Here is a 22649-nt window from a genome sequence, read left to right on the forward strand (position 1 = left end):
AGGTGTTGATATTGACAACAATAATTATTGAGGATGTTGAAATATTCCAGTGTGTTGAAAAAGAACAAGATTTTTTTTGCATTTGCTGCTCAGTAACCCTTTTATGGCCAGTCATATCAAAAATCAGTTTCCTGTTTTGTAAGTGCTCATTTTATAAGGAACAAAAAAGGTCCTAATCATTTTTTTCTCCAAGTCAAATGATAAGCAAATGAATAATTTATGGCAAGATCCATGCTTGAGCTGAAGTGACAAATGTCTCTGAATTAGCGGGAGTGACGGGGCAAACACTTCATGGGGATCTCCCAGGAGAGCTGAGGAAAATAAAAGAGAGTGTGCTCGCCACTTGACCCTCAGTTGTCTGTTAGTTGTACGTTATGATTGTGGTGCATTCTACACGCTCTATAACATTTCAATTTTATTGCTGAACTATTGAGATCATTAGTATTACTTTTGTGCCAATTGTTCTTTGCTACAAAATGACAAAATTACTTTTATTTTTCTAAATCTTACACTTAATTTCACAGGTAAGGGATTAATGAGTTCAAAAACATTAGATGCTAAACAAATCTAAAAAATAAGTGTCAGTTCTGCTTGTTTTATTTATTTTATGCATGTAATATTCATTTTATGACTCTTTTTGTTAAAGTCAGGTAGAACAGTTAGTTTAGTCATTAAATTCGTATGCTGGTTAGTTTTGTTACAACCATTATAGTTGACTTTAATGTATATACTTGATGATAATTATAATTAATAATGCACAAGCTGAATACTTAAATATATAATGTAAGAGAAAGATTTTGAACGTTTTAAACTTAAAGTTTTCCTACCAAATATTGAATGGGTAGGGGTGCCAAGGTAGGGCTTTCATTGAAGGGTAGAGGGGTGTGTGATAAACTCTGAGCACATTATAGTTAACCAAAGCCCCCATATGTGTTTCCATCTTTATCCAAAACAATGGGTTGTAAAACCTGGTGGTCCCCAGTATCAGCACTAGACATCTGTCAGCATTTCTACAAGAAAGAGTGCAAAAGAGAAAAACCTTGCACATTGACAACTTCTGGAATTGTTTTAATGAGCTAGAAGTCACATTGCTTTTGGCAGCATTATAAAAGTCTTATATTATCCACACAGTTTAGAAAGCTTCTGTTATTCATCTTTACATAATTCCTCTCTTGCTAGTTCATTCAGAAGAGGAGCAAAAGCCTCCCTCTTCTCCAACCTCCCCAAAAACGCTACCAGCTGAACCAGAAGAACCCAGGAGTATTCCTTTGGTAGGACGACTACAGGAAATCATCCCACAGATGGACCCTAAAAAGGATGGAAATGCTCTGATGAAAGTGAAGGTACGATTTGAGAGTTAGAAGTGACCAGTGTAAGATGTGCTGACTAAACAAAACTGCCTGACTGACTACATGGGCACAGTGCTTATCTGAACCCAACAAAGCTTATTGCTATTAATATATTAGTTAAGAAGTGCTCTTTTTTGCTTGCCAGTAAAATATGAGAAATTAACTCAGGACATGCGGTGGGTTGGCATCCTTCCCGGGATTGGTTCCTGCCTTGTGCCCAGTGTTGGCTGGGATTGGCTCCAGCAGACCCCCGTGACCCTGTGTTCGGATTCAGCGGGTTGGAAAATGGATGGATGGATGGAACTCAGGACATTCAGCCGCAAAAAAGATATGAGATTGAAATGAACAAGTGGATTTTTCTTGCCAATATTTATTCTGAAATTTGGGGGCGAAGGCTTTTGTTTGCTTTGAAGAAATGAAATTTAAGAAGTACTGTTAGTAATGACCATTGACCTGTTATTATGAAAACATATGGGAAAATGAATAGTATTGCGTAATTTACCTGTTCCTGTAAAACATTTAAGGCAAACTCTTCAACACATGTATAACCCTTAAGGTCTGCAGTGTAAATCCTGGATTAAAATGTTTACCAATAAAATCGCCATGAGACTTGTCTCTCTTTCAGAAATGAATCTAACTATAACCATGATAGGTATGATATAGGGCACAACATTACGAAATGCCCACAACATCAGTCACGAAATGCCCTTTGTGTCAGTTAACCCTCCCACAACCCTACCATTAACTACAGTGTAACTAGGCATTAGATGGGCATTTTGTGGCTGATGTCGTAGGTGTTACATGATGTTGAGGCATTATGTGACTGACCTCATAGATATTATGGGCTACAATTATACTCTGTTCCTCTTTCACATTTTTAATCTTACCTGCTTCTTCTATAGGGCATTCTGTTGATGGAGTCTGCCCACGCACTAACCCTACTTCTACAAAGCCTGTATACTGAAGAGAGTGTCAACCTCTCCCAGCTCCCTGCAGCTGAGCTAGAGAATCTTGTGATGGCACTACTTCAGCTTTCTGCTATCCAACTGCAGCAAGGCAAGGCAACCTTAAGGTAAGACTGTTATTCCAGTATGGTATTCCATTTTTTCAAGATTAGTATCAATGTAATTCAAGGGGTTCCCATTCTATAGCAGTTGGTATTTATTTGTCATATGATATTATAGGTGCTCTTGCTGGACACAACTTAAAGTATTTCATAAATGCAGTATATTCTTCCATTTGGCTACTTTTTTTGTGAGACACCAATAGATGCTGACTCTGTGAGATAGTGGTGCCTATTGAGAATCTGTATATCCTTGAGACAGTGGAGTAGCTTCAGTTTTAGCTTCTCAGTGAGAGATTGTGACTAAAGAATTATGGAGCCCAATGAGAAATCTGGTTTAGATAAAACTTCAACCAACATATCTCCAGGGTGGGATGCTTTTCCATGCAGTAGTGTAGGTAGTTATTCAATTATTTCCTCATGATTTTCCAAAAATGAATGATTTCTATTTTAACTAGAGAGTTGTGATCAGGTGCTTTATGAAAGCCACTATTACTCTATTATATAAAAAAATCTTGGGACAAGATGAGACTTTTTCAGAGAGACGAGACAAGACATTTCCAGAGATAATTTCACGTCCCATGAGACAAGACTTTGTATCAAGAGATGAATTGAAAACCTAACAGGTCCAAGCAGGGACGGAAATAAAAGACAAAGAGTAGAAGACAAAGTAGAACGTCATAAAGAGGTTCAAAAACGTTGGCGTGATACACATGCAGAGCAGGTTAGAGATAATGAAAGTACTAAAATTCGAAAGTCTCAAAAAACTGATAGTAAAGATCACATTAGCGCTAACAAATGGAAATTACTACTCGGTGAAAAGAGATCGAATATATGGACATGGTGATATGACAGAGCTACTACAAGTTTAATTTCAAAGAAACCACAATTCGGTCAGGTTTATATTTATGATCACGGAGAAGCAATGCAATGTAGAATCGAAAGAGTTAAACGATCAGACGAATTAGAAATTCTACAGCCAATAATGGATACAAATCTATACGTCCAAAAGTATCATACTTTGCACGAAATGTATCTGAAAAACACGGACAAAGAAGTTTTTTTGGATTTCTATATGAATCCAAAAGATCACGTTCGCATATATAATAAACCAACATGTGACGAACTGTCAGCGATAACAGTTTCGAAAGATGGAGATATCAAAGACAGAGTTGATATTCGTGTTTATCCAAAAGCACAGCATGATTCGTTGCAAGTGGCAGATCCGGGAAATGACGAGTGTGTAGGGCCCGCACGGGGGTTGGCGAGTGAAGCGAGCAGGGGGCAGTGCCCCTTCGTATAAAATAAACATTGATATAGGTTAGCTTTTTATATCTCCTTTCACTTTGTGAGCTTATCCACACCGAATAGTAAAGTATTTTAAAGTGTAAAAATAAAACTGTTTGTTTTGATAGGTTTAAGTGATACAAATCCTACTGAATAATCTTAAATAGCTTAACACTTTGCTACCTCACTTATCCTTCAATTACTGTTAAAATAAAAATTGGCAAACTTTTTAAAATATTCTTTTACTTTTGCAGTGCTGCAACTGCCCTTTCTGCAATACGCCTTCTGCAGAGTTCCTCTGTTTTTGAAACTGACAATTCTCCATCCCCAAAGATCATCACCTCAGCTCTGAAGACATCAGACAGCAAGAAGGATCAGGTGTGTCAGAGATATTGTGTGCATGAAGCGTGCCATGTTGTTTGAACTTGCTGTGTAGTGGCTTGCTGTGTGGTAAGTGGTACATAAAATAAAAATTAACCATACAGTTAGGTCCATAAATATTTGGACAGAGACAACTTTTTTCTAATTTTGGTTCTGTTCATTACCACAATGAATTTTAAATGAAGCAACTCAGATGCAGTTGAAGTGCAGACTTTCAGCTTTAATTCAGTGGGGTGAACAAAACGATTGCATAAAAATGTGAGGCAACTAAAGCATTTTTTTAACACAATCCCTTCATTTCAGGGGCTCAAAAGTAATTGGACAAATGAAATAACTGGAAATAAAATGTTCATTTCTAATACTTGGTTGAAAACCCTTTGCTGGCAATGACAGCCTGAAGTCTTGAACTCATGGACATCACCAGATGCTGGGTTTCCTCCTTTTTAATGCTCTGCCAGGCCTTTACTACAGCGGCTTTAAGTTGCTGTTTGTTTGTGGGCCTTTCTGTCTGAAGTTTAGTCTTCAACAAGTGAAATTGCATGCTCAATTGGGTTAAGATCAGGTGACTGACTTGGCCATTCAAGAATTTTCCACTTCTTTGCTTTAATAAACTCCTGGGTTGCTTTGGCTGTATGTTTTGGGTCATTGTCCATCTGTATCATGAAACGCTGCCCAATCAATTTGACTGCATTTAGCTGGATTTGAGCAGACAGTATGTCTCTGAACACCTCAGAATTCATTCGGCTGCATCTGTCCTGTGTCACATCATCAATAAACACTAGTGTCCCAGTGCCACTGGCAGCCATGCACGCCCAAGCCATCACACTGCCTCCACCGTGTTTTACAGATGATGTGGTATGCTTTGGATAATGAGCTGTTCCATGCCTTCTCCATACTTTTTTCTTGCCATCATTCTGGTAGAGGTTGATCTTGGTTTCATCTGTCCAAAGAATGTTTTTTCCAGAACTGTGCTGGCTTTTTTAGATGTTCTTTAGCAAAGTCCAATCTAGCCTTTCTATTCTTGATGCTTATGAGGGGCTTGCACCTTGCAGTGCACCCTCTGTATTTACTTTCATGCAGTCTTCTCTTTATGGTAGACTTGGATATTGATACACCTACTCCCTGGAGAGTGTTGTTCACTTGGTTGGCTGTTGTGAAGGGGTTTCTCTTCACCATGGAAATGATTCTGCAATCATCCACCACTGTTGTCTTCCGTGGACGTCCAGGTCTTTTTGCGTTGCTGAGTTCACCAGTGCTTGCTTTCTTTCTCAGGATGTACCAAACTGTAGATTTTGCCACTCGTAATATTGTAGCAATTTCTTGGATGGGTTTTTTTCTGTTTTTGCAGCTGAAGGATAGCTTCTTTCACCTGCATGGAGAGCTCCTTTGACCGCATGTTGTCTGTTCACACCAAAATCTTCCACATGCAAGCACCACACCTCAAATCAACTCCAGGCCTTTTATCTGCTTAATTGATAATGATATAACGACGGACTTGCCCACACCTGCCCATGAAATAGCATTTGAGTCAATTGTCTAATTACTTTTGAGCCCCTGAAATGAAAGGATTGTGTTAAAAAAATGCTTTAGTTGCCTCACATTTTTATGCAATCGTTTTGTAAACCCCACTGAATTAAAGCTGAAAGTCTGCACTTCAACTGCATCTGAGTTGTTTCATTTAAAATTCATTGTGGTAATGAACAGAACCAAAATTAGAAAAAAGTTGTCTCTGTCCAAATATTTATGGACCTAACTGTATGAAAATTTCATGTTGATTCAATTAATTGGATGTTCAACATTCCAATTTAAGGTAACTCTATTACTAAAAAGAAATATCACCTAAGACCTGCAATTACCACTTCTCAGTTATTGTTTTCATAGTGAGCACTCTTACAGAGAGAGATTCAGAATCTGCTAAGATTAAATTACAGGTTCTGAAAAGAATGCATGTATAGACTGCGGCAAGTGGATGTTTAGACAGACATTTATGTTTGTAGCAGTAGTAAATTATTGTGATTTTGGAAAAGGCCAAATATATTTAATATGCTCGCCTACACTTCAACAGAAATTTGTAGCAACCATGAACTTGTGACGTCTGCACTACAAATGATCTCAGAAGTAGGTCCTTTACAGCAGGGGTCCTCAATCACGTTCCTGGAGGGCCACAGTGGCTGCACGTTTTTGTTCCAACCCAATTGCTTAATAAGAAGCACTTATTGCTCAAGTGACACTTCTGCTTCACTTTAGTTGTCTTCCTTGTTAAGATTTTGAACCGTTATTTTAGTCTTAAACAGCTGTATTCTTGGTTTTTAATTGTTCCTTATTAGCAATAACATACAAATGACAAAAGAGACCAGCATTTCTCCATTTAGCTTGTTACCATTTACACCTATGTGTATTTATCATGCACTATTGGGTTTAATAAAATACTTGGAAGGAAAGTGAAGAGAAAAACGTGAAGGACTGAGAATTACTCATCAATTTTAGCCTTCAAATCATTTGGATGATAACCTTAGAAAGGGGAAGAAAATCTAGGATATAAGAATTACCTGACATAGCAAAGTTAAAGCACTAACAGGCCATTAAATTAAATTACTGGCAAGAACTGCTTTATAATTAAGCAACTAGGTTAGAACAAAAACCTGCAGCCACTGCGGCCCTCCAGGACTGTCATTGAGGACCCCTGCTTTATAGCATGAGTTAATGGGAAGTTTCCTATTATCTCAGGCTGAAAAGGAGCTGCTTCTGCAGGTCTCTGTAATCCAGCTGTCTCGGGTTTGTGGCTTGCCACAGTTAGATACCACAGTTCAAATATCCAATCTGGAATGGATTATGATGTGATATCCTGACAAAATACTTGGGGTGGTCAGCAGTGCTGTGAATGGGTGTCATGCAGTTGAGTTACTACACAATAAAAAGATAGAAGCTGAATGAAAAAGAGAGACGGCTCAGCTGAAGTCACCAGGAAGCTCTCTGTTTGCTTTGCTTAGAGGGAGTCCCTGCACGCATGGGCATGGAAGTTCTCCTATTAACTCATACTGGAAAAGAACTGCTTCCTGAGAGTCTTTGTAATCCAGACATTGCAGGTTTGCAACTGACCCACCAGCATTTGCCACAGTGCATAGACCAGACTAGAATGGATTGTGATTCCATGACAAAACACTTGGCTGGCTGGACTGGGATGGATCATGGAGTGATTCTACAACAAAACACCTACTGATATCAATTGTAAATTAACGAGTAATGTATTTGAGATTTTATAAATTACTTTATTTACTTTTGATGTGTTGCCCACTTGAAACATAATCCGTGAGAACAAAGTATCATGGTTTCTTTAGGGCCTCATCCCTGGCTCCACCCTTTTTTCTTATGTCTTTTTGCCAGTTTATGTTCATTGTTTTCAATTTACTTTAAAGCCAAATGGGGCAGGGCCTTCATCTGGTCTTTGGCCCTCAGGTGTCACAGCTAATAGATCTCCAGTCACTTAAAGAAAATAAAGAGGCATTGCCTTTGACCCTCTTCTCTGTGTGGTGGTCTTTTAGATGCCTTTAAATTAATATTCTTTAGCTTGCTTAATTTTTATATGTCAGCCTTTGGTTTTGTGGTTCCATTTATGAGAATTAAGGATTTTGAAATAAATTAATATTTTTATAATTTTTTTCTGACTATTTTCACTGCTTTCTCACTAAATATGATTTACCACTTTGGGTTATATTAAGTAAGGGTTTTCTTTAAGTTTGGTAAATCTCCTTTTTTATCTTTGATGTTCTTTCTTGTTTTATTAGTTTCTATTACTTGTTGTTCATTTTGTTTTCTTTGGTTTTTATTAATTGCTTGCTCCTATTTCTAGTTTTGCTTAATTATTCAGGTAGATGTTGGATGTTTAATATTCAATAAATTTCAAATATTTGTTGAATTTTAATACATTTAAAAAAAGAAGTGCAGGCATCTAATGTTTCGGCCTCTATCAAACTAAGTGATCTGAGTCATCTTTATAAAACTGTCAGGTGGCGGAGGGTATTTATAGGCTTGTTCTTAAGACTTTTGAGAGTCATTGACACAGTTGAGGCCTGTCAAAGCAAATCATTAAAAAAGTAAGATCAGGGAATAAATGGTAATAGCTGAAGGTCACTTGCCTGACCAGTTTGTTAATTGCTAAAATGAGTCTTAAATGAAAATGTTGTATTGTCATTTCCATTCAAATTCCAAGCGTCATGAAATTAGTTGTATTATTTATTTTTTATTATATTTTTAGTAAGACACATTATACTAAAAATTATGTTACTAAACATAGAAAAATCATATTTTTCTACTACCACATTCTAGAAATAATTTTTTTTTTTGGTTGAATTGTGTTTTGTCTTTAACTTTAGTAAGCATTGTTAGTTTGTGTTGTAATTGTACAAAAGGTTATCATCACTGGAGAGTTCGATTTGACACATAATTTTGAGTTCTAGGCTGGTCATGTTGTGTGCATTTTGCACAATCTGCCCTTTGCATTAGTTTTCCACTGGGTACTGTGGGTTTCCTTTAGACTTCCCTAAACACAATAATGTCAAGTTAATTGAGGATTTGAAATTGGTCCAGTGTAGCTATGTGTGTTTGTATACTCTGCTTTGCACTTGATTCACTCCAGTCCTTGCAAACCTGACTGGTGTGGGAAACAGCCCGGACACAGACAGGCAGACACCGATGGTTTACACCCAAACACACGTTTATTCATATTTACAAGTGAATATCCAATAGCACACAACCCAGTGCCCCAGCACTAAGCACCTTCAGTCCAGGCCTCTTTCTTCAATGCCTCTCTTTCTCACTGCTTCCACTCCTCTCCTTCAAGCTTAGTTCACTTCCACCCGACTCCAGCTGACGAATGGAGGGAGGTGGCCCGTTTTATGTTCACCCGGACGTGCTCCAGGTGCCTCCCGATGAACTTCCGCCGGCACTTTCTGGTGTGGTGGAAGTGCCGACTGAGCACCTGGAAGCACTCTGGGTGTCCCTGGTAATCCTTCTGCCAGCACCTCCGGGTGTGGCGGAAGTGCTGACGTCCAGGGCTCTTCAGGCATCCGGGCGCCCCCTGGCAGTGACCACAGGCCCCTATAGGGTTGAGCTTCCATGCTCTGTTTCCGTGGTACCCATACCAACCACGGCGGCTGCCCCCTTGTGGTCTGGAGGAGTTGTAATCCCTCTTCCAGGCGTCCCGGCCTCCAGCCGCTCACCACACTGGATTAAGTGAGCTTGACGATGTTGTGTTATTTCTGGTGTAGTGCATGAAGGTAGTTCTCCCCTTTATTTGCAATTAGTGTCAAATATAATAGCACTGTAACTTTCTGTTACCTGTACTTTTCCAAGTTTTTTTTTCTCCTTTTACTTAAATGAAAATATATTTAATCTGCTCAATGAATTGTTTCTTGCACAATTTAACCAATGATCCATCTTAATATACACTTCAGGCTTCACCTGTTGAGTAAGAAGGACTACAAGGATGTTATCCAAAGCTTCTCTGTTACTCATGTTTCTATAGTGGACAACAGCAGAAATTAATGTTCAGAGAGAGTGTGCAATGAATAGGAAAACACACTCCATCATGCAGAGGGGAGGGAAGCTTATTGACAAAGCCGTAGCAAATGTCAGCTAGCACCTCTCCAGCTACTACCTCTCCAAAGGCCTAGAAGGAGCAAAGGAAAAGCAGCTGATTTAGACATGTCTTTTCCTTTTATATGCCGCCAGGAGTGATGCAAGCTGTTGTAAATCTGAGTTGTGTGCTATGTTTATTAGTTTTCTATGATTATTTATTTGCTAGAACTGTGATTTCTTGTTGATTTTTAGAGATTTGTTAATAACATTAATGCATTTCTTTCGGCTCCTCCTATATTTGTGATGGTAGCAATGATATCCTTCACATGCACATTTTAACTATTTAACATCTTTCACTCAGAAATAATTTGAGCCAATTAGTCCACTATCTTCCACTTTATTTTTGACACCACTCCTTCATTCTAAGCTGCAACCACAAACTTTGCTGCTATCTTTCTATTACTGGCAACTGAATTATTGTTGTGGCATCACCACCAAGTGCGCATTTATTTTTTCTAATTTCTCTAAACTAAATTGATTATTTTCAAACCTTTCCAAAGTGGGCTTCTGCAGATTCATATTTTGAATTTTATGTTTCAAAGTTTAATGGTAAACCCTCTAATGAGTTATTATTCATCCTGTTTATTTCCTGTAGGAAGACTGTGATGACAATATCTTGCCCAGCAAGCTGCCTCATAATGTGGAAGCACAGGAAAGACTGGATATATCTATGTGGCTTCGGGCACGGCTATCACTGATTCAAGCCCTGATAGTACACACTCCAGGGGTGCAAGTTCAGCCAGGTAGGATACACTTCCTGTTTTAGCATGAAAGTGTCCACAAAAAGCCACTTTTACATGTTCACCCCACAATATTTACCTCTGAAATGTTCAATAATGGCTCACTTACCTTTGTAAAGGATTCAACACCAATCTCTGAAATACCATAACAAATGGCTGAGTCCAAACGTCCTCTCAGTTTCCCCCACTGCAAGGACTGGACCTCTGAATACTTTTGCAAATGGCTCACAGAACACAGCCTGCTCTGAGTTTGCTACCTTTGAAAGGATTTTGAACAAATATGGCGAGTGGGGATTGGCTACCCTCAAAAGGCATGCTCTAAATACTCTTAACAGTTGCCAGGAGAACGCTCCTGGCCGGAATCACATATACCCTTTTGCTCCCAGTTAGCTACCTCAAAAGGATTTTACCTGGACAAGTACAGCTTACCTCTTTTAACACTCATGACCTGGGTTACTTAGTGTCAATAAACAACACACAGTTCAGTTGAGATTATACCCAGACTTTATTTCAATCTACATTTATATTTATTTGTAAGGAAATCAAGCCTATCAATGTTAGAAAGAAAGTAATGGATGAAAACATACTGTCCATTCTGAACAATTCAGATTGTCCATACAGCAAGCTTCACATCAGTAAAGCCAAGAGAAATGTCTTGTATAAAAAGTGAGAGTCCTTAGTCTATTCTTCTTAATCCAGCTAAGGTGCTCTTTTAAAGTACACACCATTGCACAGCCCTTTTCCTCTTACTACTTGTTTTCATTGGGGCACATTTTCATTTTGTAGATGGCAATGTACTGTTCACCCCGGACAACATGATGTTTTGTTGGGTCTTTAAAATTTAACATATGTCCCATGCCCCCTCGCTCTCATACCAAACACTGGGTCACTAGGTTTTCTCATAACCCCTTTCTTTTATAGAGTGACTTGGTAGAAAAATGATTTTATAGTAGTTGCATCAGTCGAAATTGGACAAGTCATTAATTTTAATGGTCCTGATACTTTTAGCTACATATAAGAAAATATTTCCTGCAAAGTCACATATTCTTAAAAGCATATACACACTGGTCAATTTATCTACGTTTAAACATATACATTGTAATAGTTTTTTAGTGTTTGCTGTTACATTTGCATATCTCCCAGTATTCTTCAATTTATTTGAATGCATCCTGGTATTCTTTGTCCATATTATTGTCATATGAGTTCTTGGCATGTGCTACCACAAGCACAATTTTTTTTACCCCAACCTGATGCATGTATTTTTTTAAACTGTGCTGATGCTATTAGAGTTAGCACACCCACCACACAAGACCTGTATATACAGTTCCATGCAAAATATTGGACAGGACTAGCCAAATTACGTTTTGTTAACATTTGAATTAGAAAAAAAATTAAATACAATTTTGAGAGCAAAAAAAATGGCATTTTTATGAAAATGTTAATGTACAGCTATTATTTGTTTAACGAGCTGAAAAATGTAAAATATATATATATATATATATAGTGAGGGATTGCCGGCCATATATTCCAGCCAACACCTCCAAGCCGCCAGATGGAGCCCTCCTTGCAGTATGGAGGTGCCCTGACTGCCAGCAGGGAATAATGGACCTTGGAGTTTTTCTTCACAGCCTGCTGGATACCATGGGGACCGCCAGGAGTCGCTGCAGAGGGGCCCAGGGATTTATGCTTTCCGTATAGCCCGGAAGTATTTCCAAGTCACGAGAATGGAAGAAATGATATACTTCTGGGCTGAAGAAAAGGAGAAGTTTTTACCTGACTCGGAAGTGATAGAAAGTCACATGGACTGAGGGACAGAACCACTTCCGGGTCAAGGACTATAAGAGGATTGTGGGAAATCCCAGACGTTGAGCTGAGCTGGGTGGACGGGTGGCAATGTGTCTGGGAGTGGAGGATTGATTATTGTATTGGTTATTATAGGGATTATTGTGTAGTTATTGTGTATTATACAGTGCGTCCGGAAAGTATTCACAGCGCATCATTTTTTCCACATTTTGTTATGTTGCGGCCTTGTTCCAAAATGGATTAAATTCATTTTTTTCCTCAGAATTCTACACACAACACCCCATAATGACAACGTGAAAAAAGTTTACTTGAGGTTTTTGCAAATTTATTAAAAATAAAAAAAACTGAGAATTCATATGTACATAAGTATTCACAGCCTTTGCTCAATACTTTGTCGATGCACCTTTGGCAGCAATTACAGCCTCAAGTCTTTTTGAATATGATGCCACAAGCTTGGCACACCTATCCTTGGCCAATTTCACCCATTCCTCTTTGCAGCACGTCTCAAGCTCCATCAGGTTGGATGGGAAGCGTTGGTGCACAGCCATTTTAAGATCTCTCCAGAGATGTTCAATCGGATTCAAGTCTGGGCTCTGGCTGGGCCACTCAAGGACATTCACAGAGTTGTCCTGATGCCACTCCTTTGATATCTTGGCTGTGTGCTTAGGGTCGTTGTCCTGCTGAAAGATGAACCGTTGCCCCAAATCATGTCCAGTCAACTGAATTTACCACAAGGTGGACTCCAATTAAGCTGCTGAAACATCTGAAGGATGATCAGGGGAAACAGGATGCACCTGAGCTCAATTTTGAGCTTCATTGCAAAGGCTGTGAATACTTATGTACATGTGCTTTCTCAATGTTTTTATTTTTAATAAATTTGCAAAAATCTCAAGTAAACTTTTTTCACGTTGTCATTATGAGGTGTTGTGTGTAGAATTCTGAGGAAAAAAATGAATTTAATCCATTTTGGAATAAGGCTGTAACATAACAAAATGTGGAAAAAGTTATGCACTGTGAATACTTTCCGGATGCACTGTATGAGTACAGTGGAGTGTAGAGTGCTTGGTGCACATTATTATTATAAAATAAAGTCATATTGGACTTTTATCTGGTGTCTGACGTCTGGTCTGAGGGTTCAAGGGGTCGACAGTGCCTCTATCTTTCACAAGAAAAAAAATAAAAATATATATACAGTAATCCCTCCTCCATCGCCGGGGTTGCGTTCCAGAACCCCCCGCGAAAGGTGAAAATCCGCGAAGTAGAAACCATATGTTTATATGGTTATTTTTATATTGTCATGCTTGGGTCACAGATTTGCGCAGAAAACAGGAAGTTGTAGAGAGACAGGAACGTTATTCAAACACTGCAAACAAACATTTGTCTCTTTTTCAAAAGTTTAAACTCTGCTCCATGACAAGACAGAGATGACAGTTCCTTCTCACAATTAAAAGAATGCAAACATATGTTCCTCTTCAAAGGAGTGCGCGTCACGAGCAGATAATGTCAGAGACAGAGAGAAAAGCAAACAAATCAATAGGGCTGTTTGGCTTTTAAGTATGCGAAGCACCGTGCAGCATGTCGCTTCACGAAGCAGCTGCACAGAAGGGAGCAACGTGAAGATAATCTTTTAGCATTTTTAGACGAGCGTCCGTATTGTCTAGGTGTGTGAACAGCCCCCCTGCTCAATCCCCCTAGTCAGGATCAGAGAATGTCAGCGCAAGAGAGAGAGAGAGAAACGTAAGTTGGGCAACTTCTCAGCCATCTGCCAATAGCGTCCCTTGTATGAAATCAACTGGGCAAACCAACTGGGGAAGCATGTACCAAAAATTAAAAGACCCATTGTCCGCAGAAATCCGCGAACCAGCAAAAAATCCGCGATATATATTTAAACATGCTTACATATAAAATCCGCGATAGAGTGGAACCGCGAAAGGTGAAGCGCGATATAGCGAGGGATTACTGTATATATATATATAATAAAGTGCATGAGGCATTTATTAAAGTTTGAGCCCCTATCTAAGTCAAAACTTAGTTACACCTCATTTGCCAAAAATCACATTTCACAAACATTTTTTAACTGGCTATGAGACTCTGAATTCTAGAAATCAAGTTCTGAATACTTTTTCCAATATTCGTCAGTCATAATTATTAACAATTACTGACTACACAAACAACAAAGATAACACAACTGTATACCAAAAACACAGATATCTGTAAAGAGGATCATGCAACACATCTCCAGTTTTTGATGCCATGAGTCCTTTGTCTAGTAACAGATTCCTGCCTCTCCTAAGGAATTCTCAAATTGGGAGAAGCTACAGCCATACTTTAAGATCCTGATGTAAACTAATCTGTCTATATCAACCTGACATTGATGCATTTTGATTTTAGGCAAGCAGAATCCTGCTGATTGTGCTCAGCTGCTTAAAGAAGGCATAGCAGAAGCTAAGGCCAGTGGGCATATAGAGCTGCAAGCTGAGCTGCTTCTCCACAATGTACAGCTTAACCTGCTAGAGGGCAATTCAATGGAGGATGTTAGTCCATTACTTCAGGTACTTATATAACACATCAGTGAAGAAGTAAAACATAATAATGTATTAAATTGTGCTTCTTGTTGATACTGTAATATCACTTGTGATTCATATACAGGGTGGTCCAGATCTAATTATGCAATTATTGCATTGCATTGCATTAAATGTTGCATAGTTATATCTGGACCATCCTGTATGTATGCGTGTATTATTTTTTTTTTTTGTACTATATTAGATTTTTATACATTTGATGTCAATCCCTGTGGTGTTGTGGGTCCACAGCTCCTGTTCTAAAGCCAGTTTTAAAATAAATAATCACCGCGCTCGCGGCTTGGTGAGGGTGTGGTGGTTGTGTGGCTGAAGTGGTCCTCAGGGTGATTCGCGATGTGGGCATTTCTCACCTAAGTGCACAGGTGAGAAACCACCCGCATCCGTGATTGTTCCTGGGGCTGCTGATTTGCCACAGCTGCCATGCCCTTTTGATAAAATAGAAGCGCGAGTCGGCTGGGGAGGAAAAAAAAGACTGAACGAAACAGAGGTTGCCGACTCGCGCTTCTATTTTATCAAGAGGGCATGGCAGCTGTGGCAAATCAGCAGCCCCAGGATCAATCACGGATGCGGGCGGTGCACTTAGGTGAGAAACGGCCACATCGCGATTCGCCCCAAGAACTGCTTCAGCCACACAACCACCACGCCCCCTCACTAAGCCGCGAGCGCGGTGATTATTTTTAAATGGGCCTTTGATGGGAGTTGTGGACCCACTATACCACAATCCCACCATCAGCTTCAGGAAAACCAACAATTTGCATGAATGAAGTTTGCTTTATCATTACCTTACATGGAGTAGTGAGGAAATGTACAAATCTGTGTATTACCTCATGTGTTGTAAGGGCATCTAAAGTTTGGTGTAAAATTTAAGAAATGTTTGGTTTTTACCCAAATCATCACTAACGCTTTCATTCGGGCTGACAGCCCATGACTTTTTCATGGAGCGATTACATAATGTACAAGATTTGTTAGGAATATTATTCCATCTCTGTGAATTCAATATCTTATAATGGGTTCATTATTGTCCACTGTTTCCAAAACATTCCTCCTTTCCCATCTTCAGGCAGCTATTTGAGTTAAGGCAGATCTTGAGCTCCCCTAAATCCTGTTGAAGTTAGGCGAGTTTCTTAAATTAGGAAAATAATAAAATGCTATTACCCCTGCTCCTAAGAGTGCGACCAAATTTGCATTATTCTGAGATTTTTCAGATAATTGGGACTATTCTGCTATTCTGACATACTTGATAAATACGGGCACTGAACTTCTCTAAGTAGAACAGACCCACGTAGTAAACCAAGCTATTCTTAAGATCTTATCTGTACTTGTCCTGACTTAGCATGTGGTGAGTGGAGAAAGCTTCTCCAGTTCCCTTTACTGTCAGATTGTTCTAATCTCAGATTATTCATTTAGTTAACAATAAAAGAAAGTGAGAAGGCTGCTTCCTTCCATTAAGAAACCAATTCAAACTATTTTTAATCTCCATTACAACAAGCCTGGTCTATTTCAATGTTTTCTGAGAGGTGCCTCTCAATTAAATATTATAAAAACTATTCACATTTATTGATTTAATTTGTCACATGTATTTTCAGGAGGCTGTTTCTCTTCTATCAAGCAGACGGTGGCTCTCCTTTCAGTCTTCACTGAGTCTTGCCAAGGCCAGCCTACAACTGAGTGACTTCAAGAAAACAAAGTCCCAGAGTGCAAACTGCGGTGCCACTGGCCTCAAGCATGGCCTGTATGCCATCACACAGAGCCTTCTCCAGCAACAGGTCTGTCCCTGCCCACCTTGTGCGTAGAGGAAGAAATTTAATTGAGCTTTTTTCTGAATACACTACTCCTGTGTGAGATGATAGGTGAATTAATAAAGAAGTAGCTCTCTAACGTGGTCCTGGAACATGTGGTTGTTTGTTTTTGATTCAGTTATTTCTCATTCAGAGGACAATTTGTGCCTTAAGCTTAATGCCCTGTTAAATTAGATGGCTTTGTTTTGTTTTCAGTAAGAATGGTCACAAACGTAACATCAACATGTGTGTTATTATTATAAAAGAATTATAGTGGCCTAATAACTGTGAATTTATTTTGTTCTTACATCCTGTTTTGTCTCCTGGAAAGCATCTAGTTCCATGTGCCATTAAATTACTTACGCAGTTACAAAACATAAAATAATAGGCAGAAGTATGATGTCTTTTACAAATACAGGCTATTCATTACAGAGCTGCCCAATTTTTGCAAAAGAAAGGCAAGAAAATATTAATAAGTAATTTAAGAAGGCAAGAAAATATTAATAAGTAATTTAAGTAAAGACAAAGTATCCCTAGAAAATTCTGTACAGCAGATTCAGAAAAAACAGGATTAAAAAATAAAATTGAGAAAGGAGCAGCTATATACAGCTTAGGACACTGTGTGAAAACATTTTGAATAGTCATTTTGATACATTTATTTTAGAATGCAATTAGAATATAATATAATATTAGCCAAGAACTTAAAAATGTTATAGATAGGTTGTGCGGAAAAGGCGCATTTTGTTTAAAAATGAGTAATTTATGGTTATAAACAAATGGGATGATATGTTCAAACGTTCTACAAGCTAATTAATTCTTTCATCAATATAATAATTATGACAATTGCATGATTGAGTTGCATGAATGAATGAGTGACCTCTGTCATGGACTGGCTTTACATCCAGGACTGTTATAAAAATTAGATCAAGTTATGGGAACAACATAAAAGGCTATGGTGACGCAAGCTGGGAGCAGACAGGATGCCATAGAAACGCAATTTTTTTTCATAATTCTTTTATGAAATTAAACATTTCACCTTTTGGTTTTATGGAATTTTGGTAACTCAGGAATGTCTCGACCTGTCATATATTTTTCTAGCTCTTATCACTGGGTGAGAATGTGGATATCAGGGAAGGATGCATAGTGTTTTATAATCAATCGCCCAGCTTGAAGAACATCTTCTTTCATCACATACCGCTGCTGGCCAAAGCTACCCTGAGACTAGGTAAGCAGTCTTCAAATTTGACTGACCAATGGGCGTTTTTTCATTAAAATATTAATTGTGTGGTAAAATATAACATGGTACTATATTTATAAAAGTAACATGCAAGAAATTTAGATGAGACACGTGGTTTACACAGGATTGCCAAGCAATTTTGAAGTTATACCTCAATGTGACACACCTTTGGTCTCTAACATTCACATAAGAAGGACACAGTTTTTGAAAATTGTTTTTGCTTGTGTGATAATAAAAGGAGTCAAAAGCAAACCCAAAAGGTCCTGATGATAAGTAGTGCTATGTGAATAAACTGATATTGTTTTGAAGATGAAGATGAATGGAAGACATATGCACAATCTTCTATTGCAGACATGCAGTGACATCATGCATCACATAAGCATCTCAACATATGACAGAAAACGAGGTGTGATTGCTGAAAACAGTATATAGGTGAATGATATTTATTTGTCAAAATAGTTTTTCATATTAAAAAATGTTAATTCCAACTTTTAGGGCAAAGTACAACTAATTGGATGAACACAGCAATTAAACAAAACAGCAAAAAAACAGCAAAATTTGAACGGTGCAGCTTGTTTTGTCCTGCTACTTTATGATGTTATCCTCTGTCTGCTGTAGTGCCGTGGCCTGCCCACTTACATGCACTGTGCACACCATCCTTATTTCTTCTCTTTTTGTCTCTTTTAGTATCTCTCTCTCTCTCTCTCTCTCTCTCTCTCTCTCTCTAACTTTCTTTATTACAGCCCTTGTCTCTCTTCTCCCATCTCATGATCCTTTGCCCTGCATTAACATGTAAGTCTCAATAAGTTCCAAAAGCACTTCAAAAAATGCCCACTACTGGGGGATATCACCATCAAACCCTAATAATAAGTAATAAGGGCAAGCACAAAATTTCAGTTTATTCTCAAAATTGCCTTCAGTAACAATGAAGCTCTGTGGAGTACAAGAAGCAAAGGGATTTCCAACAACAGTAAGGCAATCGAATGCAAGTAAATCCCAGTACAGTAATCCAGAAACACAGTCAAATACAGAGCATGAAGGTCAAAATCCCAAAGGCAAAAGTGCAGCCCAAAACACAATTAAACTCACCACTCCCAGGCACCTTTGAAGTAAACCAGTAGGAACTGTGGGGGACCCTCTGGATTTATCATGCAGAGGGAAGTTTCTGGTAGTGGTAGCCTTGCTTCTTGAGGGACCACTCACAAAACACATGGAACATAACAAAGACAGCTTACATAGATAGACAAAACCAAAAATAAAAAATGATACACATAAACAACATAATTCAAAGTATCAAAAATTAACAAGAGATGTTAAATATTGAAGTTGAGCCACAGCCAGGGAAGGAACCCTGTCTGAGACATGACATGCAGTACATACAGTACTTCACTTCTGCATCTCTATTTAAGATGGTGGTGTGGTAACTTCAGTGTCCAAGTTTGTGGATAATTTACAAAACAAAAACCTTGTCGGCTTTAACAGTTCCATCTTTTCAGGAAATCAGATCTTTGCCTTCTCTTTGTGTTGATGAATTTAGTTAGTGTTTTGGCCTTTGTTATTTGAGTTTCTATATGATATTTTGGCTTCAGACCCTTTCTTGTTTATAGACAGCATTTCTTTCCCTGTTCTCTTGGTCCTGCTGCTTATCTTATTGACTGCAATTCCACGGTAGTAGTGCATATATGGCAGAGAACCTCAGTGACAAAAAGGTACAGTAAAGAAAGTTTAATGATACAGTTACTAATAAGGTGATTGTTTATTCTCTGTCCTTCTTAGTTCCTGTACCATTATAAAACATGTTTCACAAGCACCTAATTACAGTTACAAAACTGCTTACTGAAAGCTAATATCACTCACCACTGAGAACTCCCTACTCTACTATTGATTAGGTCTTATTAAAATGTCTAGGTGCTTAGCCAGCTGTAATATTAGGTAACTAATGAATGATATGAGGTTTAGTCATGAAAACAATGTGTGTGCGTGTGCGTGTGCGTGTGCGTGTGTGTGTGTGCGTGTGTGTGTGTGTGTGTGTGTGTGTGTGTGTGTGTGTGTGTGTGTGTGTGTGTGTTCACTTATTCTCACCTGGACAAAGCTGCCAGCACTGTGAGGATTATGTTTTTTGATTTCTCTAGTGTCTTCAGTACCATCTAACCATCCCTGTTAATGGGTAAATTCAGAGATATGAAGTTGGACAAGCCTATGGTGTCCTGGATAATGAACTATCTGTGGGGCAGACCACAGCTTGTGAGACTCAAGGACTGTGTCTCTGTTATGGATGTAAGCAACATTGGGGCACTACAAAGAACAGTCTCATCTCCTTTTCTCTTCATTATGTACACCCCAGACTATAAATATAAAAGTCACTTGCAGAAATTCTCAGATGACTCTGAACTTATTGAGTGTATTGATAAAGGGGTTGAGACAGAGTATAGGAATCAGGTGGAGAACATTGTTTTTGGTGCTTAAGAGAATTGTCTGCAACTTAACATCAACAACAGCAAGGAACTGATTATTGACTTTCACTGCGCCAAAAAGCTTCTATGCCCAGTCACTGTTCAGGAACATAAAGGAACGATATAAGAAAGGACAGAGCAAACTCATTTTTTCTTAGGAGACTGAATTCCTTTATTATAGGAAGTTACGTCCTTCAGTAGAACTGTGTCAAGAAAGGCTACTGGTGCTCCTTAATACCAACAGCAATACTTCTGCCTAATGCCTCACTATCATTGTGACTGCCAAGTCAGACGTTTAATTTTTTTTTTAATTTTCTTGCTTTTTAGTCATTTTGGTGTGTGTTGAGAACATTTTGCATGTGTGTGCATGCACTTATTATTTATTTACCTACCTATTTATGTGTTTATTTATTTAAAGAGCTGCTGTAAAAAGCCTAATTTCCCCCTAGGGACAAATAAGACTTCTGAAGTTTTTTCATCTCCTTTGATATTGGCAATCTTTTTATCCAAATAATCTTAAAGGTGGTGCTTAATACTTGATTTTACATGTTTTTACATTTGAAAAAATAGAACATTAACTAACTACAGTACACAGAGTGGTAGAACTGGTGTCTTATCATGGTACAGTACAGAGACCTGATTTATTTGCCACAATGAGCACCAATATACTGTAGTTAGTGATGTGTTGTTTTAGTTATCAGTGTCTCAATAAGAGGTCTGTATGCTTAAAAATAAAGTTTATGCATAATGCAGTCTTCATTCTTGAAGTTGCCCTTGTTCTTATGTTCAGATCTTATAGTGTCTTACATTGTCCAATGTTTAGCAGCAGGTTACATCAACATGGCCTTTGAGAATTTCTTGAAGAAAAACTGGTTCCTGACTTAATTATTCAATTAACAAATTCAGTTTTTCAAATCCAATTATTGGAATACATGGTTACAAGTACTCAGGGGAAGTACTGTATCAGGCACAAGGATGGAACCAGCTCTGGAGCGAGTCCTAGCCTTTCACTAACGCACACACACATTCACCCAGAGCAGTGCAATTTAGAGTCACTAATTATCCTAACATACACTTATTGATAATGTGAGTGGAAGACTACCGAATGTGAAGTAAAAACAATACAGTCTATAGTTTGTTTTTTTTTTGTTCTTTTCAAAAGTAAGAAGACTTGCATATTCTGAGTGAATTTAGTTCCTTAAGTTTTGAAAAACTTTCTTCATGGTCTGCTAAAGTTACAATCTTAATTTTTTATAATTTTTTTTTAATATTTCAACAAACTGTAAAAAGGAAATATGCTTTTTCTTATCCTATATTTTAGGTCATGCATTGTTGCCGAAAGCTGCAAACCTTTCCATTCAAGACCAGTTGCCTGTGTGGAGACAAGCCCACCAGTTACTGACATCTGCTTTGGAACTCTGCCGATCAGGAGTGATCAGAGAAATAGATGTGGAGGGAGAAATCCTCTTTTTTAAAGGTTTGTCTCAAGTTTAATTCATACCAGTAAATGATAATTGATAGATGGAACAACTAGGATTTGAACATATTTTCTGTTGTTACAGCCTGCTCAATCTTCCTTTGTAACTCAATGCTGCTACCTATTTCCATGATATATCAAAAAGTTCAGGTGAATCATGGGCAGACTTTCTGAATTCAGACTGTTCCTACATGTACTGTGCAGATGTCTGAAGATACCCATGAAAATAATTTTTATAGCTTGTTATTGGGCAATAGATGTTCATTTGCTTGAGAAAACAAAATATAGGATTAGAATAAGTACAAATAAACGTTAACACACATTTTTGTGCCTTCTTGTGAGATGTCTAGAACAACACAGCTTTGGTTCCCAAAGCTCTCCTGGTGGCACTCATATTCAATCTGTGAATTTGTTAAATTCTACCATCGGAAATATCAAGAATATAGTTTTAATTAAGAATTGTAGTGATTAGACAAACCAAATGTAGGTGCCAATGAACAAGTAGAATTAAATTATAGTCCTAGAGAGCCTGAGCACAGGTTTGAAATGCACTTTGACAGGCCATGTTATCATAGTTTTGTATCAAGATAGCTACAGTCAATGTGAATAACACCCATAAAAAAACACAGTGAGAGACTGAAAAGGTTTATCTGCATCTGATGAACTGTACTTAGAGGTACTCCTCCTGCCAATAGACAGGAAGAAATCCAGTGACATGTTCACCCCAGCATGTGGCACCAAAGTCTTGAAAGAAAGTATCCCACAAGGCATACTGCTTGCTAAAAAGCTTCTTCTTCTTTTGGCTGCTCCCAGTTAGGGGTCATCACAATGGATCATCTTTTTCATTATCTTCTTATCCTCT

The 22649-nt window shown here is 38.2% G+C and overlaps 1 protein-coding gene across 3 annotated transcripts in view; it reads left to right on the forward strand.

Annotated features, from left to right (window-relative positions):
• Positions 1-22649, forward strand: part of cfap54 (cilia and flagella associated protein 54) — a 212851-nt gene that overhangs the window by 141298 nt on the left and 48904 nt on the right. For 2 of the 3 annotated variants that reach the window (XM_051924377.1, XM_051924375.1), the window contains exons 51-58: positions 1180-1343; positions 2252-2421; positions 3954-4077; positions 10313-10460; positions 14652-14812; positions 16429-16608; positions 17719-17845; positions 21632-21787. In XM_051924377.1, coding sequence (XP_051780337.1) covers positions 1180-1343; positions 2252-2421; positions 3954-4077; positions 10313-10460; positions 14652-14812; positions 16429-16608; positions 17719-17845; positions 21632-21787 — 1230 coding nt within the window. Of the gene's footprint in view, positions 1-1179; positions 1344-2251; positions 2422-3953; positions 4078-10312; positions 10461-14651; positions 14813-16428; positions 16609-17718; positions 17846-21631; positions 21792-22649 lie in introns of all 3 variants that reach the window. The other variant, XR_007934367.1, reaches the window with a different exon arrangement.

This window comes from Erpetoichthys calabaricus, chromosome 1 (assembly GCF_900747795.2).
Source record: "Erpetoichthys calabaricus chromosome 1, fErpCal1.3, whole genome shotgun sequence".
Classification (NCBI taxonomy): Eukaryota; Metazoa; Chordata; class Cladistia; order Polypteriformes; family Polypteridae; genus Erpetoichthys; species Erpetoichthys calabaricus.